The following is a 23,743-nucleotide window of genomic DNA, read 5'->3' on the forward strand; positions in this document are numbered from 1 at the left end:
TTTGCAAATTAATTAATACATTTTCGGCCACTCCTGCCTTCTTACTTCAATTACTCAATATATATGAGCAAAAATATCAAAAAAAAAGCAAAAATCCTGTTATTTTGTTTGTTTTCTTTCATTTCTCATTACACTTTTCTTGGAATAAGAACTTTGTTTTTGTTCAGCTAGCTTGTTCTACACGAAACACTGTGCGTCGATAAAAGTATTCTTGAAATCATTTTTATGGGCCGATTACACTGGACCACAAATTTCAACTTTTTCTCTTTACCAGAAACGTCGTTATGAAATTCGTATGTAAAATCACCCTCTGATTTCGAAAATTGAGTTCGTTTTTGATTCTATGGTACGGTTTTTGAGATATTTGCAATTTACCGATATTCGAAAAAACCAAAAAGATGGCTCCCTTTAATTACGTATATCTCACGAACGGGTAAAGCAATTGCAAAAAAGTTTACAGAATCGGAAAGACGATAAATATTTCTATGAATACATCATACATTGTTTTTTGCTCAACCAGACAGTTTTCGAGACATTAGCTTATCATTTCAGATTTTGTTTTTTATGATTACGTAAAGCTCTGTTTAATTAGAAAAAAGATAAGCTATCATCGAATAAAATCGATGCAAAACTACGTAAGTTATAAGCGATCAAATAAAAATACCCAGATTGCGCAACTTCAATGTATGTATACATACATATATTAAAGGTATAAAGTGCAAATGGGATATTATCCGGATAAACGAATAACACCATAACAATAGCCGTGTTTTTTAACACGCGCGTATACGTTTCGTTTGCGCGTGTTAAAAAACGCCTATCTTCGCTTAGATAATGCTTAGGAGACCCATCTAGCGGCTGTGGTAAAACAACTAGCTACAGCAACAGGGTGTACCGAAAAGCGGAGACGCAACGCTCTGATGGCCATAGGGTATAACATATAGCTGAATCAGTTGCGATGAATTGTGGACACACATAGAATACATAGAATTAGTGTAGAGGGTGACACAAAGACACATATTTCAGTTACATCTGAGTATAATGCGTATTGAAATTTAGTAGGACAAAATTTATGCGCAGCAATTTCAGAGGTGTATTTATAGTTTGTCCCTTAGCAGTCAATATAAAGTTTAAGCGTAAACGGATATACGCGTGTTAAAAAACACGGCTAATGATAATACTTTTTCTTTAAATAAGTCAAATAGTACTTTTAATACTCGATTTGTATTATAGTAGGTAGAGAGGTTGCGTCGAAAGGAAGAGTGGTTGGGTTCGAAACCTGCTGTAGGCATGTAGTTATAAACATGTATTTCCGTCACGTATGCAGGTAGATTTTCAAAATTATAAGACACAGAAAATTTTTAAAGCCTACATCTATAGCAGGTAGTATTTTCTTTCTGTCTAGGTAAGATTTGATTTTTTCAATTTTATTCTTGTTCCGAGTATAAATATGAGTTAACGCGCCTTGAAACTTCATAACATCTGCAAGGCTTTCCGAAGATAGTTCAGTTCATAAGTCAAATTTCAAAACCGTGATTTATTAAAAACAATAAAATGAGTAAAAGGACGCGAGTATTTGTTTGTAATAACGATCCAAATATGTTCTGTTTCATGTGTGACCAATATACTATCATAAGGCGACGACGAGTGTTCTCAGATCATATGAAAACTTTATACTCCAAGTATTTTGGCATTGAGCCTAAAAATGCTGAAAAACCATGGACACCGAACACTTTGTGTACATCGTGTCGAGTAGAATTGATTAAGTCGGAATCAGGACAACAAATAAAATTTGATACACCAATGATATGGAGAGAACCTACTTGCCATTCAATAGAGTGTTATATTTGTCAAACAAAAGCACTTGGCGTTGGAAGATCAAGAAGAGTAACCTATGCCAGCGTACCTACAGTGACATTACCAGTTTAAGCTTAGCTTAACCAACCACTGATAAACCGGGCCTAAAAAATTCAAAAATCAAAATTCGCAGCTTCTGCTTCCCTTCATCATCAATACCTTTCTTTGTGACAATATGTATTGGTGAATTGTACGGTGAACATGATTTCCGTATTATGACATCCTTTAAAAGATCTCGTATTTCCTTATTAACAAATTCTGCTGCTGAGATGGGATAAGGACAGCTTCTACTAAATATAGGTTCGTCAGTACAAGTACGACTAGTAGCATCCACATTCGTGTTATAAGGCAAAGCCCGATCTGGGTGTGTAAAAGCGCTTATGTTACTGTCAATCATATTACGAAATTGGCTAAGAACATGAGGAGCACCAAATTCATCCGACAGTGTAATTAAATTCACTTGATTACAATGAAGATGTTGGAGTTTTATTTTACCGTTTTGGTAATATAGATAACCAGCTTCTATATCGATTCTTGCCCTAATTTCTTTAAGAAAGTCATGATACCGTCAAAAGTGCTAAGACTTTTTAACGAATAAAAGGTCGAAGTGTGATTAAGGACATTGACAAAACATTTTTTATACCTTTCATGAAAATGTAATGGTATATTAATTTCGTCACGAATCCCAAAATTGTAAGTCCTTAAAGGAAAATAGATAGACCCACCATTAAGTATACCGAAATAATCAGGATGAAGAGCTGAGTTGATTTAGCCATGTCCGTCTGTCTGTTTGTATGCAAACTAGTCCCTCAATTTTTGAGATATCGTGATAAAATTTTGTGAGCGGGTGTATTTAGGTGTCCGATTAGACATTTGTTGGAACCGGCCGGATCGGACCACTATAGCATATATCCTTCATACAACCGATTTTTCAGAAAAAGAGGATTTTTGTCATATCTTCCTCAATTTATCAGATTGAAGCTTCAAACTTCACCATATGCTTTCGTATATTGCACATATTGTTGTCTGAAAAAATGGATGGGATCGGTCGTATATATAGCATATATCCCCCACAACCGATTGTTCAGATAAGAAACTTTTCGTAATTACTGCCCCAATTTAAGAGCTAGAGGCTTCAAATTTCAACGAATGCTTACGTATATAGCATATATTGTTGTCTGAAAAATCATAGAGATCGGTGGTATATATATTATATACGTCATATAAACTGTAATTTTTGCCCCGTTTTTACGACTAGAAGCTTAAAATTTCATCAAATACTTACGTTTACGTCAAATATTGTTGAAATACGTGATTCATATTCATAGTTTTTACATGCAGACCACAAAAACCGGTAAACTTTGCATCCTCACACAAAGTACCTACCTATTTTTATACTCAGTTGAGCAGAGCTCACAGAGTATATTAACTTTCATTGGATAACGGTTGGTTGTACATGTATAAAGGAATCGAGATAGATATAGACTTCCATATATCAAAATCATCAGTATCGAAAAAAATTTATTGAGCCATGTCCGTCCGTCCGTCCGTTAACACGATAACTTGAGTAAATTTTGAGGTATCTTGATGAAAATTGGTATGTAGGTTCCTGGGCACTCATCTCAGATCGCTATTTAAAATGAACGATATCGCACTATAACCACGCCCACTTTTTCGATATCGAAAATTTCGAAAAATCGAAAAAGTGCGATAATTCATTACCAAAGACGGATAAAGCGATGCAACTTGGTAGGTGAGTTGAACTTATGACGCAGAATAGAAAATTAGTAAAGAAAAGAAAGTAATTTAGAAGTTTTGCAAGCTGTAATTTGGCAGTCGTTGAAGATATCATGATGAAATTTGGCAGGAACGTTACTCCTATTACTATATGTATGCTAATAAAAATTAGCAAAATCGGAGAACGACCACGCCCACTTAAAAAAAAAAATTTTTTACAAATTTAAAAAAAAAGTTAATATCTTTACAGTATATAAGTAAATTATGTCAACATTCAACTCAAGTAATTATATGGTGCAACAAAATACAACAATAAAAGAATATTTCAAGATAGGCGTGGCTCCGCCTTTTTTCATTTAATTTGTCTATGATACTTTTAATGCTATAAGTCGAACAAAAATTTACATCCTTGTGAAATTTGGTAGGGGCTTAGATTCTAGGACGATAACTCTTTTCTGTGAAAAAGGGCGAAATCGGTTGAAGCCACGCCCAGTTTTTATACACAGTCGACCGTCTGTCCTTCCGATCTGCCGTTAACAGGATAACTTGAGCAAAAATCGATATATGTTTACTAAACTCAGTTCACGTACTTATCTGAACTCACTTTGTATTGGTATAAAAAATGGCCGAAATCCGACTATGAAAATTACGAAAAATGAAAAAATGCCATAATTCTATACCAAATACGAAAAAAGGGATGAAACATGGTAATTGGATTGGTTTATTGACGCAAAATATAACTTTAGAAAAAAACTTTGTAAAATGGGTGTGACACCTATCACATTAAGTAGAAGAAAATGAAAAAGTTCTACAGGGCGAAATTAAAAGCCATTGGAATCTTGGCAGGAATACTGTTCGTGGTATTAAAAAAAAATAAATGTAAGGCGCGATAACCTCCGAAGAGATCTAAGGCCGAGCTTCTCTTCCAATTTGCGTCGTGCTCCTCTTGATTTTCCCTACAGATTGGCCGGACGGGACCTACATATTTTATGCCGACTCCGAACGGCATCTGCAGGCAGATGAGTTTTCACTGAGAGCTTTTCATGGCAGAAATACACTCGGAGCGCTTGCCAAACACTGCCGAGGGGCGACCCCGCTTAGAAAAATTTTCTTCTAATTGAAAAACCTTATTTCTAAAATTTTGATATTGCTTTGCCCGGGGTGCGAACCCAGGGCATACGGTGTGACAGGCGGAGCACGCTACCATCACACCACGGTATTACATATATAAATAAATTAGCGGTACCTGACAGATGATTTTCTGGGTCACCCTGGTCCTCGTTTTGGTTGAAAACGCCTTCACATATACAACTACCACCACTCCCTTATAAAACCCTCATTAATACCTTTAATTTGATACCCATATCGTACAAACACATTCTAGATTTACCCCTGGTCCACCCTTATGGCGATATCCCTAAATGGTGTCCACCTACAGAACTATGGCCTACTCCCTCTTAAAATACTCTTTAATACCTCCCATTTGATACACATGTCATACAAACACATTCCAGGGTTACCCTAGGTTCATATCCCTTCATGGTGATTTTCCCTTATTTTGTCTCCTTATCTCTCAACTGAGTATGTAATGTTCGGTTACACCCGAACTTAGCCTTCCTTACTTGTTTTATTTTATATTTATCTTAAAAATCGCTTAGGTATGTATATCTGTTCACTATATATTTTTTATGTTATACAGCCGATTATTTGGAGGTTACCAAGACCTATGTTATAAAATAACTCCGTCCTCTTGGCAAATACTAGAAGCTTCCTAGGATTTAAGCCGCTTGCTGCTTCTAGATCTGACAGCTGTATCACTCCTAATAGCTGGAGTCTTAGCCTGGCAAGCGCAGGACAAGAGCACAGAACGTGCTCGATCATTTCCTCCTCCAGCCCGCACTTCCTACATCTGCTATCACTGACCAAGCCTAATTTAAAGACATGTGACGCCAGAAGGCAGTGCCCAGTCAGAATACCCGTTATGAGTCTACAGTCCTCTCTTTTTAATGATACAAGCAACTTTGTTAGTCTAATGTTGTAAGACCTGCACATAATCTTCGACACTTTACAGCCCCGCGCTTGAACCCACGCCTTTCCTGCTTGGTCGATCATGTGCACCTCTCGCCTTCGCTTAATTTCGCCCAATCTAATTGGGACGTCTACGGAGCAAGCTTCAAGGGATGCGCCCTTTTTAGCTAATTCATCCGCTTTTTCATTCCCATCTATTCCCATATGCCCTGGGACCCAATATAGATGTATGCTTCTCCCTGTCCCGATTCTCTCCAGGGACTGCTTACACTCTAACACGCATTCAGATGCTGTGGTATGCGAAATTATTGCCTTAATTGCTGCTTGACTGTCAATATAAAAGTTAACACGATTGCAGCTTGGGCTATTTTCTTCCAGGGTTTCTACTGCTTTGGTTACGGCTACTATTTCCGCTTGGAAAACGCTACAGTAATCCGACAGCCTGTAGGACATCTTTATTTCCGGATCAGCACAGTATACCGCAGACCCTACTCCTTTCTTAAGACAAGATAGCTCCTTAATATAATTTTTAGATGTTCCCGCATCTATTAGTAAACGAAGCTCCTGGCCATTTATAGCTTTCTTTGTAATAAATAGCAGGAGCGACTTCAGTTTAAAAAATTTATCTCCTCATTGAATTTCTCCTCTTCGTTATTACAATTGCTTGCGTAAAGCTGATCTTCAACATCGCAGTCTTTGCAACATAATTCTTCATAGCTCACATCAGAGGCTTCAGGCATGCAGTTCACTCTCTGGGTTTTAGGTTGAGGTCGATTGAATGATCCAGATTGATCCCGATGTCGCTTAACAGCTTCAGTTTGAAACGCAAGCGTTTGTTGTTGAGGAAATTTATTTTGTGCTTGATTAAAACTAATATTGCGGCTTTGTTGAATTGAAATGAAGTCCGATTTCTGTACATTGATGATCCTGGGCCGATTTCCATAGGAACTGGTTTTCCACACGAATGAAATTTTGGCATTTGAGGATTTTGAGTTATTACCCATAGCAAAAGTATGAGCAAAATCATAACGTTTATGATTTGTTTCAAGCTCCTGGGCAATAGCTAATGCTGTTGGCAGGTCCTTTGGTTGGGATGAAAAAAGAATATCGCATATAGGGCGCTTAAGCCCGGAAATAAACACTCGTAAGGCATATTCTCTTGCACGTGCGTTAAGGGTATTTATAACCTCATCATTTCCACTATGTCATTATTTGCTTATTGATTATGAGTGTCAAATGTTGTCCAACTTATCACGCGTTTATTATTACCAAGACAATATAAATTAGGTTTATTTCATTAGAATTAACAAATACATTAAATAAAATTACAAGTTATAAAATATGTGTGAATTAAAAGCGTCTGCTTCGGTTGCTCTTCATCTTCTTACTTAACGTTATTACAAATCGCTGTCAAACTCCTTCGAGTTACATTTAGTGTTGCCAGTTAATTACTTTTTGGATAGGGTATCCAACAGTTAGCTTGCCTTAGAATGCTTAATTCATTTTCTAAAACGTACACTGGCCTTTTTTCGACGTACGTATTGTAATGTATTTAGGGAAATTCCGCTTATTTGCAACCTTCTACTAACGTTCGTATCGCTAAATTGTTGAATAAATAACTCCAATATTCAATAATGCGAAATGATCTTTATTAGACTACTTTGAAAATACTTCACAATAACACTTATACTTCGCAACTGATAGCGTGCTTAAATCAAACTGATTCCTGCTTACTCAGCTTTCTCTCCTTTTATACTCTGCTGTCTCGTTCGCATACTTCTAGGCGTTTCTTCTTCTAGAATTTACTACTTAGTTACCAGATACATATATGCATGTGAATTTGTAGTTTATAGTCTCTCGCATAGCCATATGCGTGTGTATATGTGAGTATTACTCTGCTGATGATTGCATACTTTTGTGAGTATCTCAGGTATATGCATGCGTTTGTGCGTATCTCTCCGCTGCTTGTATGTACATACATATATGTAGACATAATGATTGATTTGTTTATGTACATACAAGTGACTGCCTAGTATCGGCTTAGAGACGATAGTATCCTTTAGTGTTGCTAATATTCGTCACAGTATGATAAGAACAGTGTTACAGGATGACAGCGTGGCATTAGCGGAATCTGTTATTTTGTTTCGTAGGATACCCATTATGTAGCATACTTCTCGGATCCTTCACTATAGTATCTAATTGCAGAATTGGCAGCCGAACGCCAAGCTGGGTAAGAGGAGCATCCCCATTGAATTCTGGCAAGGATTTGATTAAATACATACTACAGTTTCCAGATTCAATCAAAGGATCTATTGCAACGGGTAGATAAGGCTCCACACTTGGTGATGAAAGCCGATGTGAGACTTTCTATTTGGGCCACTAAATCTTTTCTACTCTCTTCGCTAGCTGCCATGAGCTGAGCGTACTCCTGCCTACTTTCTTCACATTTCGTGCGTATTAATTCCATCACCTGCTCCCGCGGGACACTCATTTTAGTATATTTTTTAAATACTCCAGAAAAATTCACATGAAATAAAATAGTTAGTATACACTTACTAGGACTAAGAATATTGAAAAGCGATCTCGGTTTGCACAGTTCCCAACAGTGGAATGTGCGGAAAACAAAAAAATATGGAAAACAGGAGCAATATATATTGATAACGATCAGAAAAATATGTCAAATCTTTAACATATATTTTAAAAAAATATATAGAAATAGGGTTCAGAATTGGTTAATACTTACAGTACAACTTTTACTGAAAGATAATCCTTCTAAAAAGTCTTGTGCGTTACGATTCGACGACTCAAGTTGATTGGAGAACAACTATAATTTCTTTCAAAATGAATATCTAAAAATGTCCTGTATGTTACGTTTAAAGGATTTGATTGATGACGACAGATTTAGAATATGATTTGCAGTTACTTTCCTTATTTTTGGTTGAAGATAATTTTTTTTCTTTTTTCTTTTTTGAACTTATTTTGGCTGAAGATCGTTTCCTCTTGGGTTAATTTTTGCAGAAGATTGGATATATGTGACCTGGAATCATGAAACGACCCTATTGTGCGAAAACAAGTTTTTGAGAAAAAATGCGTTTAAATTTTTGTTTAGCTTGACTCTGTGTAGCGGCCGGCCGTTGTGAATGAATTTTGTAATTAAAATTTAATCAATTTTCCGATAAGCTACAAGCTTATAGTTCAGAACCCGATGACAATGCAATAATAAGAAACAAAAACTCCGTGGCGCATGGATAGAAATATTTAAAAAAAATCGTATTTGTGGTCCAATTTGACTTTAAACGCGATTTGTGAAAACTAAGAAAGATAGAAAACTGCGGTTTGTTCCATTGGAAAGAGCGTTAAATTTCCTATAAGAATCGGTATTTTCGCACAATAGGGTTGTTTCATGATTCCAGGTCACATATAATACTTTAAAATTCAACGAAGTTGCGGTACAAAATTTAAGTAAGGATCTATGATCCTGTTGTTAAGTTGTTTTTGCGCAATGACCACGATTTGATGCATGCTTGGTTGAGTGCTGGTCAAATATTAGCTTGGTGTTGTTAAAATTGGGTACACAAATTTTCCCTATAGTAGAAAATATTTCTAGTAAAAACGGGATCGGTTAAAGACCACGCCCACTTTTATATAAAAGATTTTTAAAAGGGGGGGGGGGGGGGGGGTGGACGAAAATAATAAGTTACATCTTAGCGAAAAGAACTTTGTATCAATAGAATTTTACTTTTTAAATTGAATTATAACATTAAATTGGAAAACACTAAAATTTTTGAAAATGCGTGTGGCTCCGCCCCTTTTATGACTAAGCAATTTTTTATGTTTCGGGAGCCATAACTCGAAGACAAATTAACGGATCGTAATAAAATTGGGTACACAGATTTTCCCTATAGTAGAAAATATTTCTAGTAAAAACGGGATCGGTTAAAGACCACGGCAACTTTTATATAAAAGATTTTTAAAAGGGTCGTAGACTAGAATAATAAGCTATAACTTAGCAAAAAATAGTTTTGAATCAATGATATTTCACTTATCAAGTTTTATTGTAAGAGGGGAGACATTTTTTTTTTTAAACGGGCGGTGCCACGTGTTATGTAGAGAAGTAATTTATCTGAAAAGAAATGTGCTAATGAAGCTCACGCTGAGTATATAATGTTCGGTTACACCCGAACTTAGACACCTTACTTGTTCATTCCCATACTCAGAGCATTAATAATAACAGTTTTAACTACTCACATTTGCAGGACAATAGCATGGAACAAACGTTGATAAGAAAATTTGTTGCACGTAGCATAATGCTACTCCTAGCAGAAACCACACCAACCAATAGCCTAATGTTGCAGTTGCGCACGATGCTAAGTGATGATATTGAAAAGGATACAGCAGTGCAAGACTTTTTTATATCTTTAGAAAAATTGATTAAAGCGAAAATGCATGATATTTGGTATATAATGGTGCTGTACATATTGGAGTATCAAAAACAGCATAATTGTACAATTATCAACACTGATTTTGTATCCTTACATTTGGCAAGAGTTTTTCGGAATGTAATGCTTAACAAGGATGTCAATTTCATTGGTAGATAGTGAAGCATACATATGGTTAATATATGCCTATAAAAAGGTGGCTTATGACTGAAAAAAAATTTTCCACTTTTTTTCTGGTTTCGATAGTTTTTGAGACTCTCTTTCACGTGGTGAAAACTAAAAAGTCCTAACTTGCTTAGAAGTGTTCTGGAGATGATATTTTCATCCACTTCCATTTGACCTTCAGCTTGAAACAATGCTTGTAGTTCGTCCTCGTAATTGATACCAACATCATCGAAAGAATCATTATCATTCTCTTCGTTTTCACAGAAATATGTTTGAAAAACCTCGCTAGCTAAATTTTTCTTCGACAGACATTATTCACAAGCGACACACGTCCTACTGGTTCAGCATTGCTTTTCAATCTGAGCACTCACACGATTTTTTTTCGGTCAGAAACTGGTTTGTGCTTTGCATTGAAAAAAACATCGCTATTTATATACACACACGAACTTATCTCATTTATGCTCTTTTGCCTTTTTTGGCTGCCTTTTGGGAAAGACTGTTCATAATGCAAAAGAAAAACAACTAAGAAACTGAAGAAATGCATTGTTTATCTTTAACAGATGTTTCTCGCAATTTCTTTTTTGAGTCATAAGCCACCTTTTCATAGGCCGGGTCACATATATATTATTTAATAATTAATTACTCTTAATTTTCTAGATCTCTTTGTTATGCTCATCGCGGATAAAAACAAAGAATCGTTACTGAATTTGTTAAGCAATGATTTAAAAACAGACCAGCAACGCATTAATCTACTAACACTTTCGGAGATGTATAACGTTCATATGGATGAAAATACGCAAGTGGAGGCAATACGCAACAAGTAAATTTGAAATAGTTACATCCCTATGTCAATAAAACCTACTTAGGCTGTGTGCGAGTTTACCTAAATTTCTACCTAAATAGAGAAAAAACTAAATCACTGGAAAATGTCGGTAAGGCAGTGCAAAATAAAAATTTTAAATTTTTATGAGCATACTTTTCAAACTAAATTCAAATGTCAAATTTCAAAAACAAAAATATTGATTTTTCAATATTGTATACATATGCAAATAAATGGCTTCTGTCCATTCAATTTAAGTTAATCATAGAGCGATGATCCCTTCTGTGATTAAGGGCTGACCGATTGTACTTGATGGTGAGCTCAATTTTGTTCAAGCTGATTTTGGCGACACAATAATTGGATCCTTCTCAAATATGTACCTCAATCTGAACATATTTGGCAGCCAAGTGCACTAATTGGCCTAAAGAAGTTATTGGAGGCCATGATGAAATGAATATTCAGGTATTCTCATCCCGTTGACGTTTTCCCTTATTCTGACAAGTTCGGCATGCATAATTTGGAGCAGAGCCGGCCACACAAATACTAAAACAATTGCATAAGTATGTGTAAAAATTGAGTGACAACTCCCCACAGTGTGCTAAAAGAAAATGTGGACTGTGAAGTTCGAAATTAAAAAAGGGACTCTGGTTATTTGATTTCAAGCTAATCCTAACAATATTTACTTATATTCATATAACTAAGAACACGGAGGTCGAGCTAGCCAGATACAACTTTTTTATAAAAGAAGGTATGGTGTTTCTTCAATGCAAAATTTACTTAAAAAATTCGCTTTTTCATTAAGAAAGAACTATAAAACAAAGTAAATGTTAATATAGAAATATATATTTTCAAAACATAAAGTTATTCAATAAAAAAAAATTATAAAAATTAATAAAACTAAGTAGAACGTATAAAAAGTTACTTATATTAAATTTTCAATATTCATTAATAATTAATTATTATTAATTATTAATATTTAAATTGTCAATATTAATATGTATGTTCAAAGGAACTTAATAATATTAACTAAAAGGTATTAAAAGTCACTTTAACATTGCAGCATATTGTTTTTATTATGTGCCCAAAAAGTAGCATGGACTTTTCCTTTTGCATTCACTGTTGATTTTAGTGAGTGGCAAGCGAAAGCAAACGATCGTGACCGCACATCGTTAGTGTCTGTGTGCAAATACGAACTCCAATTGCACAATGTGCAACTTTTGGTCGGCTCTGATTTAGAGGGTTGTCTATCATACAGAACTGTTTGAGTTCTACTACTATCAGAGTAGATTTTACTATACGTTTAGAAATATTATTATATAAGCCGTCACTAGAATTGTTAAGCCAAAAAGATTTACGTAACTTTGTATTCCCTAACAGAATATATACAAAATTTTGCAGAAAACCAATTTATTTGAAGAATTTATACGAAAAACTAAACAATCCAAATTTATTACTTTTGAAATACACGTAAATACTGGCATTTAGAGCTGCCGAAAAAGTGAGGTTATGTTGTTAACATCACCTTTATTATTACCAGAGAACGGACAAAATCACAGCTTGCTTGATTTCATCATACAACAAAATTTCTATTCACATTTAATCATGCGAATATACTCAGAAATGATTAAACTCAGCATCTCTGCTTCCTTGACTCCATTGGTATGATTGCGCACCAATGATCGAACATGTTATACATAAGCATGTATGATCAAACGAAGGCTGGTGTAGAATAAATTCAAATCACGACAATCAGTAACGATTAGTTCGGCATACAAACAATACTTTGAGCAATGTCAGACGACCAAGTGTTTGTGTTAGAACAAATTAATAAAAGTATTTACACCTTGCCGCCGCGACGCAAGGGCAAAAGTGTGGTATGGAGTATATCATCTGAAATTATTAAAGACGACGGTTCTATTTTGGAGGGTTATGTATACTGCCGAACGTGCTCAAAACTAAATAAATATTCACCAAAGCAATCGTCAAATTTGAGCCGTCATAAATGCTGGCAGCTACTGAAAGAAACTAAATGCTTAAAAAGAGTTTCCACAGAGGATAAAAATACAACCATTTGTACGTGTATAGAATGGACAAGTAACGACATACAACCATTTTCGGCTGTTCCGGATTTATAAAGCTAACAAAATGGCTTATTAAAATTGGAGCAAAATATGGAGGTGTCGATGTTGAAGACTTACTTCCAGATCCCACAACTCTTTCGCGGAAGGCACAGAAGCTAGCAGATGGAAAAAGAAAAGAAATCAGTGGTGAAATATCCGAAATTATTCAAAGCGGTGGTACATCCGCTACAATCGACTTCTGGGCGGATAATTATGTGCAAAAGAATTTTTTGGGAGTTACCTTGCACTACCAAAGAAATTTAAAATTATATGACGTCGTCTTGGGTATGAAGTCTATGGACTTCGAACGTTCCACCGGTGTTAACATTTTGAGCAAGTTATAGAATAGACAATATATATGAGGTTAAATTCCTAACGGACAGAGGTTCAAACATAGTCAAAGCTTTGGAAGATAATACTCGTTTAAATAGCAGTCATTTGCTTGCAAATACTTTGGAATGCTCTTTTAAGGAAACCGAAGAGCTGTGCGGGCTTGTACAATCTTGCAAAAAAAAAATTTTAATATTTTAAAAAGGCAAACTTACAACATCAGCTGAAAACCTCTTTGAATAGTGAATGTCGCACCCGCTGGAACTCAAATTTTAATATGTTTAAATCTATTGTAGACAATTGATTCCATATTAATGAAATACTTCAAGAAAAAGAAGAAACCCAACGACGAATGCTGCTAATCAGCATCTCAACGCTTAAGGAGTTAGTTGTCTTATGCAGTGATTTCGAAATTAAATTCAAAAAGTTGCAACTTTGCAGCTCTCCGCCATTATGTTTCGTTATACCGTCAATTAAAAAAATTAAGAATTTCTGCGAGCCTAAAGATACTGATGTTACAGCTATATTATCACTGAAATATAACATAATTAAAAACGTTGACAACACTTGGCTTACGCATATCAATTTATGGCATAAAACAGCTTTTATTATTTTGTTACGTTAATTTCGCTTGTTACTTTACTTTTCTACTTTTCTAGCATTGTCCAGTCACGGTTGCACATATTCATACACATTGAGTCCTTCGTTTTGCCTTTTCCTTCTGATCAATTTAATCGTTGTTGAATCAAACGAACAAACGCCTGAATTGATTAAATTCGGAGAAAAATGAATAAATTCGCACATGAATGAAGCTGCAAGTGATTTGGTTGATTTCAAATCAATAGCGAGTATGTTCATTTGAACAAGTTGCATCGTTGAATTTGATCATGTTGCAGAATGAGAGCCAGCTATGTTGTGTTCGAATTTATCCGTTCTCTGATTATTACATCATGATTGGAGGCTTACCAACATCACAGTATTGAATTCGAGATTGTGGAAAAGGTCATTGTGCACGTGCTCCACTATGTCCAAAAAAAAGCCTTATAAAACGGAGCCACTGCTATCTTAGGATAGGTATTTACCGCGGACCCTAATTGACTTCTGTTCTTTTTAAGCGTGAAAACGCATCAAAAACACCAAATTTCCCGTATTGTTATCATTTTCTTAGCAGAAATAAAAAATTTAGGGTTTCAAATCAACTCGCACAGTTTTGAGAGCTTTTTCCTAAATTATTGCAGTGCTGGAAATTTCCAGTGGAATATTAGTTTAGGTACCTAAAATTTAGGCGAACTCGCACCCAGCCTTAAAACGATGTCTTTACATGCTTCCTTTTACAGACGTTTGAAACAATTCTATTATATGGAATTTTGTAAGCAAGACCCCAGCATTAAAGGCAAATTTAATATTGAAACCGATAATGTGCAGCAATTATTAAAATTATTCCACAATAAAAAATTGGATGTAAAATTGTTGGAACGCATGAGTCGCGATTTTAATTTGGATTATCAACAACTGCTAATAACGCAGGTGAAATGCAAAATCATTTAACATTTAAATATTTTTTGTAATTTGAAAGCAACGTAATTTCGAAAAAAAACATTATTTTTCAGGTTGTTAGCATTTTGCGTGGTCAAGAACTCAAATATGATGTTAAGATTGACGCATTTGGAGAGGAAGAATTGGTTGTATCTACCACTGTTAGCGGTATAAGCAATTTATGTCATTCATATTTGCCTGCAATAAAAAATGTAGATATGATGGCTACGAGATTGATTCAACTCGTTAAAGAGGTATGTTAGTAGGTGTAAAATTGAATAGTGGTTGTGATTTGCCTTAATCTTTCAAATATTCTGAATTTATTATTTTAAATCCATAGATCAACATATACTTTTATGAGCTATATTTATATGTCATTGAGGTTTTGTCGTTTTTCGATAAAATGCCTAAAGAAATGCATATTTGGACAAGTATGCTGCATTTTCTCAAACATAAAATGATCAGACGTCGTCGTAATCGTCCTGGTCCATTGGAGACTGATACGTGGTTGCAATCCCAAAGTGAGATGGGGGTAATGCCAAAAATTGCACGCTTTCGTTTGCCTTTCATAACAATTGTAGAGCAACCGCTAAAGAATATTTTGGGTAAGTTTGACATTGCCCTGCACAAACTTTAATTTACTTTTATATGCCTTTCATTCGCTCCCCTTTGCTCTTTCTCTCTTTTTCCTCTCTTGCCTTCGTTTACGTCGCACTTTCTCCATTTTCCTTTTCCTCACTATCCCGAAACATGTATATCTGATTCGGCCTCCTTCGTTTTTATACTCAGTTGGGCAGAGCTCACAGAGTATATTAACTTTGATTGGATAACGGTTGGTTGTATTTTTGTGTGGTATAAAGGAATCGAGATAGATATAGACCTCCATATATCAAAATCATCAGTATCGAAAAAAAAATTTATTGAGCCATGTCCGTCCGTTAACACGATAACTTGAGTAAATTTTGAGGTATGTTGATGAAATTTGGTATGTAGGTTCCTGGACACTCTCTCAGATCGCTATTTAAAATGAACGATATCGGACTATAAGCACGCCCACTTTTTCCATATCGCAAATTTCGAAAAACCTAAAAAGTGCGATAATTCATTACCAAAGACGGATAAAGCGATGAAACTTGGTAGGTGAGTTGAACTTATGACGCATAATAGAAAATTGGAAAATGGGCGTGGCACCGCCCACTTTTAAAAGAAGGTAATTTAAAAGTTTTGCAAGCTGTAATTTGGCAGTCGTTGAAGATATCATGATGAAATTTGGCAGGAACTTTACTCCCATTACTATATGTAGGCGTAATAAAAATTAGCAAAATTGGAAAACGACCACGCCCACTTTTAAAAAAAAATTTTTTTTAAGTCAAATTTTAACAAAAAATTGAATATCTTTACAGTATCTAAGTAAATTATGTCAACATTCAACTCCAGTAATGATATGGTGTAACAAAAATAAAAGAAAATTTCAAAATGAGCGTGGCACTGCCCTTTTTCATTTAATTCGTCTAGAATACTTTTAATGCCATAAGTCGAAAAAAAATTTACCAATCCTTGTGAAATTTGGTAGGGACATAGATTCTATGACGATAACTGTTTTCTGTGAAAATGGGCGAAATCAGCCACGCCCAGTTTTTATACACAGTCGACCGTCCGTCCTTCCGCTCGGCCGTTAACACGATAACTTGAGCAAAAATCGATATATCTTTACTAAACTTAGTTCACGTACTTATCTGAGCTCACTTTATCTGAGTATTAAAAATGGGCGAAATCCGACTATGACCACGCCCACTTTTTCGGTATCGAAAATTTCGAAAAATGATAAAAATGCCATAATTCTATACCAAATACGAAAAGACGGATGAAACATGGTGATAGGATTGGTTTTTTAACCCAAAATATAACTTTGGAAAAACCTTTGTAAAATAGGTGTAATACCTACCATATTAAGTAGAAGAAAATGAAACAGTTCTGCAGGGCGAAATCAAAAGCCCTTGGAATCTTGGCAGGAATACTGTTCGTGGTATTACATATATAAATAAATTAGCGGTACACGACAGATGATGTTCTGGTCACCCTGGTCCACATTGTGGTCGATATCTCGAAAACGCCTTCACATATACAACAAAGGGCCACTCCCTTTTTAACCCTCATTAATACCTTTAATTTGATACCCATATCGTACAAACACATTATAGAGTCACCACTGGTCCACCTTTATGGCGTTATCTCGAAAAGGCGTCCACCTATAGAACTAAGGTCCACTCCCTTTTAAATAATCATTCACACCTTTCGTTTGATACCCATATTGTAGAAACAAATTCTAGAGTCACCCCTGGTCCACCTTTATGGCGATATCTCGAAAAGGCGTCCACCTATAGAACTAAGGCCCGCTCCCTTTTAAAAGATGCTCTTCTTAACTTATGCTCGTTTATTTATAAAACAATGGATGTAAACGGGACTTGTGCTAGTCTTTTTGTTGATATTACAAAAGCTTTTGACATGGTTGACCATAATATTCTTTTAAGTAAGTTGCACTCAGCAGGTTTCCGTGGAAACGTTCTAGATTGGTTTAAATCATATCTAAATTTAAGAAGTCAAAAAGTGAAAGTAAACAATAATCTAAGCTCACCTAGACTAATTGATTTGGGTGTCCCGCAGGGCTCCTAGGACCAATTTTATTTCTGATTTATATAAACTCGCTTTTTTCAATGTCTTTTGTAGGAAAAGTCACAGCATTTGACTTGGCAATCGCATATAGATCAAACAATACTTTTAATCTTTATGTGGATATAAATCACGATGTGAGCCTCCTAAGAGAATGGTTCGCTTCTCATTGGCTTATTGTAAGCAATAAAACTAAACTAATGTATTTTGGTCTTGGTGGAAAGGAAGCAACTAGTGGTGATATTATTTTTCACTCTGCAAGTTGTTTGCGGCACAAACTTTGTACTAGTGCTTGTATTGAAAACGAGTCTCGAGTTAATAGGAAGGAAAAATATTATTTAAACTGTGACGCAATGTGTTTCAACGTCGAAGTTGTCAATAATTTTAGATATCTGGGTGTTATAATCGATCATAACCTAAGCTGGTCTTCGCATATCTCAGCTATGAAAGTTTATTTGCTAGCAACTGTTCGCTCTTTTTATCGCCTGCAAAAACTATGTGCAAATAGTGTATTGAAAATGATGTATTATGGACTTGTACAGTCAAAACTTCAATATGGCATAAGTTGCTGGGGCAGTGCATATTCTAGTAGAATTCGACCACTCTTAATGTTGTAAAAGTGTCTTATACGAAGAATTTGTAATGCTAACCGTTTAACGCACTCGATGATTCTCTTTAGAAGATTAAATATTCTCCCTGTAAGACACTTGTACTACTTTAAAGTATTAAAAAAATTTTTTATGAGAAGTGGTTATCTACATAGTCCAATATACACGTCACGTATGTTAAGGAGCAATTCTAATGCAACTGTTACTGTTCCTGCCTCACGCACAACTCTTTGTCGAAACTTCTATACCATAGTATCGTGTATGATTTTCAATAAGCTTCCCGAAGATATAAAAAACATTTCGAAGAATAAGCGTTTTCTTAAAGCAGGTAAAACTATGGCTTCTTGGGTTGGGCCATGAAGATATTGAAGTTCTGTTACGGCCTATCACATAATTGGTTTCCAATTTAAAAACATTGCAACATATTTTATTACTACTTTTTTATTTTTATTTAATGAGTTCACTTGTAAGTTCCTTGCTATATAATGAACGGATGTACTTTATTTCTATTGAATTTAAATACGTTATTCCATTTTATTTTAAAAACTTTTATTTTGATACATTTTTTATCATCAATTTGTAACCTTTATAACATTGCAACATGTTTTCTTGCTACTTTCATATTTTACACAATATGCTCACTTGTAAGTTGCTTGCTTCGTAATGAACCGATGTGCTTATTTCTATTTATTTTAATTACTTTATTTTAATATTTTATTCATCATCAATATTAAACCTTTCTAACTCCGTGTAAATTTTATTTGATTGCACCCCGCATTCAAACTTCCATTGTAATCATTAGAAGAAATGGCGTTATCACTGTTCTCATTTTGATCACTCAACGCCATTAGCTATTATCTTATTGTATCTACTTATTGTATGTTCACTAATATACTAATGTTAAAATCTGTTAAATTTCATTCATAAGATAATACAGAATAATAATAAAAAAAAAAAATAAAAAAAAAAATACTCATTAACACCTTTCGTTTGATACCCATATTGTACAACCAAATTCTAGAGACACCCCCGGTCCACCTTTATGGCGATATCTCGAAAAGCCGTCCACCTATAGAACTAAGGCCCACTCCCTTTTAAAATACTCATTAACACCTTTCGTTTGATACCCATATTGTACAAACGCATTCTAGAGTCACCCCTGGTCCACTTTTATGGCGATATCTCGAAAAGGCGTCCACCTATAGAACTAAAGCCCACTTCCTTTTAAAATACTCATTAACACCTTTCATTTGATACTCATATCTTACAAACAAATTCTAGAGTCACCCCTGGCCTACCTTTATGGCGATATCTGGAAAAGGCGTCCACCTATAGAACTAGGGCCCACGTCCTTTTAAGATACTCATTAACACCTTTCGTTTGATACCCATATTGTACAAACGCATTCTAGAGTCACCCCTGGTCCACCTTTATGGTGATATCTCGAAAAGGGTCCACCTATAGAACTAAGACCCACTCCCTTTTAAAATACTCATTAACACTTTTGGTTTGATACCCATATTGTACAAACGCATTCTAGAGTCACCCCTGGTCCACCTTTATGGCGATATCTCGAAAAGCCGTCCACCTATAGAACTAAAGCCCACTTCCTTTTAAAATACTCATTAACACCTTTCATTTGATACCCATATCGTACAAACAAATTCTAGAGTCCCCCCTGGCCTACCTTTATGGCGATATCTCGAAAAGGCGTCCACCTATAGAACTAGGGCCCACGCCCTTTTAAAATATTCATTAACACCTTTCGTTTGATACCCATATTGTACAACCAAATTCTAGAGACACCCCCGGTCCACCTTTATGGCGATATCTCGAAAAGCCGTCCACCTATAGAACTAAGGCCCACTCCCTTTTAAAATACTCATTAACACCTTTCGTTTGATACCCATATTGTACAAACGCATTCTAGAGTCACCCCTGGTCCACTTTTATGGCGATATCTCGAAAAGGCGTCCACCTATAGAACTAAAGCCCACTTCCTTTTAAAATACTCATTAACACCTTTCATTTGATATTCATATCGTACAAACAAATTCTAGAGTCACCCCTGGCCTACCTTTATGGCGATATCTGGAAAAGGCGTCCACCTATAGAACTAGGGCCCACGTCCTTTTAAGATACTCATTAACACCTTTCGTTTGATACCCATGTTGTACAAACGCATTCTAGAGTCACCCCTGGTCCACCTTTATGGTGATATCTCGAAAAGGCGTCCACCTATAGAACTAAGACCCACTCCCTTTTAAAATACTCATTAACACTTTTCGTTTGATACCCATATTGTACAAACGCATTCTAGAGTCACCCCTGGTCCACCTTTATGGCGATATCTCGAAAAGCCGTCCACCTATAGAACTAAAGCCCACTTCCTTTTAAAATACTCATTAACACCTTTCATTTGATACCCATATCGTACAAACAAATTCTAGATTCACCCCTGGCCTACCTTTATGGCGATATCTCGAAAAGGCGTCCACCTATAGAACTAGGGCCCACGCCCTTTTAAAATACTCATTAACACCTTTCGTTTGATACCCATATTGTACAAACGCATTCTAGAGTCACCCCTGGTCCACCTTTATGGCGATATCTCGAAAAGGCGTCCACCTATAGAACTAAGGCTCACTCCCTTTTAAAATACTCATTAACACCTTTCGTTTGATAGCCATATTGTACAAACGAATTCTAGAGTCACCCCCAGCAATTTAGGGGGTCAGAATATACCCGCGATAGGTATGCCTGTCGTAAGAGGCGACTAAAATACCAGATTCAAGGGGCTGTGTAGCGCAACCCTTCAGGTTGCCAGCGCAATATACAGCTTCTCCAAACCCAATTGTCAACCTCACCTATCCGTGGCGAATCCTGTTTCACTAACAGACGAGGCTCTGGCGACCCCAAGCTCCTCATGGAACTTGGGGGTGGGGAGGGAGGAATGGCATGAAGGTTTAATGTGGCCATATAAATCGTTCCCGAGATGGTCGGGCTAGCACCTTAATGGTGCTGTGCTGCCGGAAAGTACCGGATCTGTATCCGGCAAAGGACCATCACATCGATAACACTCCCCAAAGCCTTCGGGGAGCAACCTTAACGCTGCAACAACAACAACAGAGTCACCCCTGGTCCACCTTTATGGCGATATCTCGAAAAGGCGTCCACCTATAGAACTAAAGCCCACTCCCTTTTAAAATACTCATTAACACCTTTCATTTGATACCCATATCGTACAAACAAATTCTAGAGTCACCCCTGATCCACCTTTATGGCGATATCTCGAAAAGGCGTCCACCTATAGAACTAAGGCACACGCCCTTTTAAAATACTCATTAACACCTTTCGTTTGATACCCATATTGTACAAACAAATTCTAGAGACATCCCCGGTCCACCTTTATGGCGATATCTCGAAAAGGCGTCCACCTATAGAACTAAGGCCCACTCTCTTTTAAAATACTCATTAACACCTTTCGTTTGATACCCATATTGTACAAACGCATTCTAGAGTCACCCCTGGTCCACCTTTATGGCGATATCTCGAAAAGGCGTCCACCTATAGAACTAAGGCCCACTCCCTTTTAAAATACTCATTAACACTTTTCGTTTGACACCCATATTGTACAAGCGCATTCTAGAGTCACCCCTGGTCCACCTTTATGGCGATATCTAGAAAAGGCGTCCACCCATAGAACTAAGGCCCACTCCCTTTTAAAATACTCATTAACACCTTTCATTTGATACCCATATCGTACAAACGCATTCTAGAGTCACCCCTGGTCCACCTTTATGGCGATATCTAGAAAAGGCGTCCACCCATAGAACTAAGGCCCACTCCCTTTTAAAATACTCATTAACCCCTTTCATTTGATACCCATATCGTACAAACAAATTCTAGGGTCAACCATGGTCCACTTTTATGGCGATATCTCGAAACGGCGTCCACCTATGGAACTAAGGATCACTCCCTTTTAAAATACTCATTAACACCTTTCGTTTGATATCCATATTGTGCAAACAAATTCTAGAGTCCCCCCTGGTCCACCTTTATGGTGATATCTCGAAAAGGCGTCCACCCATAGAACTAAGACCCACTCCCTTTTAAAATACTCATTAACACTTTTCGTTTGATACCCATATTGTACAAACGCATTCTAGAGTCACCCCTGGTCCACCTTTATGGCGATATCTAGAAAAGGCGTCCACCCATAGAACTAAGGCCCACTCCCTTTTAAAATACTCATTAACACCTTTCGTTTGATACCCATATTGTACAAACGCATTCTAGAGTCACCCCTGGTCCACCTTTATGGCGATATCTCGAAAAGGCGTCCACCTATAGAACTAAGGCCCACTCCCTTTTAAAATACTCATTAACACCTTTCTTTTGATACTCATATTGTACAAACAAATTCTAGAGACACCCCCGGTCCACCTTTATGGCGATATCTCGAAAAGGCCTCCACCTATAGAACTAAGGCCCACTCCCTTTTAAAATACTCATTAACACCTTTCGTTTCATACCCATATTGTACAAACGCATTCTAGAGTCACCCTTGGTCCACCTTTATGGCGATATCTCGAAAAGACTTCCACCCATAGAACTAAGGTCCACTCCATTTTAAAACACTCATTAACACCTTTCGTTTGATACCCATATTGTACAAACGCATTCTAGAGTCACCCCTGGTCCACCTTTATGGCGATATCTGGAAAAGGGGTCCACCCATAGAACTAAGGCCCACTCCCCTTGAAAATACTCATTAACACCTTTCATTTGATACCCATATCGTACACACAAATTCTAGAGTCACCCCTGGTCCAACTTTATGGTGATATCGCTAAATGGCGTCCACCCATAGAACTATGGCCAACTGCCTCTTAAAATACTCTTTAATACCTTCCATTTGATACACATGTCATACAAACACATTCCAGGGTTACCCTAGGTTCATTTTCCTACATGGTGATTTCCCCTCATTTGGTCTCCATAGCTCTCAGCTGAGTATGTAATGTTCGGTTACACCCGAGCTTAGCCTTCCTTACTTGTTTCGATATCATTTTTCTTAACTTCTCCATCATTTGTATCGTTGCCTAGTGTAGTGTAATATGTTAAATTAGAATTCGCACTATAGATACAAAGTTTCAAGTTTATAATATGCGCTTCATGGTGGAAACAACAAGCATCAATTTAAATTTGAATTTCAGATAATGAGCTAAGCGTGGAGAATTGTGAAAGTTGGTTTCCACTCTTACAAATGCATACTGTGCTTAACGGCTCGAGCGATCTGGCCAAAGTACGTGACTATATATGCATGACGGCTGTAAAGAATTCCATTGCTGAATATAAATCTAAAAACGAATCTGAAACCTGGCATTTGCTACCAACAAATAATGCATTTCTACAATCTGTAAGTAATAA

At 36.3% G+C, this 23,743-nt stretch overlaps 1 protein-coding gene across 1 annotated transcript in view; it reads left to right on the plus strand.

The window, feature by feature from the left end:
* The window catches only part of rod (rough deal), a 59,690-nt gene that overhangs the window by 29,166 nt on the left and 6,781 nt on the right, over positions 1-23,743 (plus strand). Inside the window, exons 13-18 of the mRNA XM_067782150.1 lie at positions 9,879-10,212; positions 10,884-11,046; positions 14,834-15,023; positions 15,107-15,286; positions 15,373-15,637; positions 23,530-23,732. Coding sequence (XP_067638251.1) covers positions 9,879-10,212; positions 10,884-11,046; positions 14,834-15,023; positions 15,107-15,286; positions 15,373-15,637; positions 23,530-23,732 — 1,335 coding nt within the window. The remainder of the gene's footprint in view (positions 1-9,878; positions 10,213-10,883; positions 11,047-14,833; positions 15,024-15,106; positions 15,287-15,372; positions 15,638-23,529; positions 23,733-23,743) is intronic.

This window comes from Eurosta solidaginis, chromosome 1, assembly GCF_040869045.1.
Source record: "Eurosta solidaginis isolate ZX-2024a chromosome 1, ASM4086904v1, whole genome shotgun sequence".
NCBI classification, from domain to species: domain Eukaryota; kingdom Metazoa; phylum Arthropoda; class Insecta; order Diptera; family Tephritidae; genus Eurosta; species Eurosta solidaginis.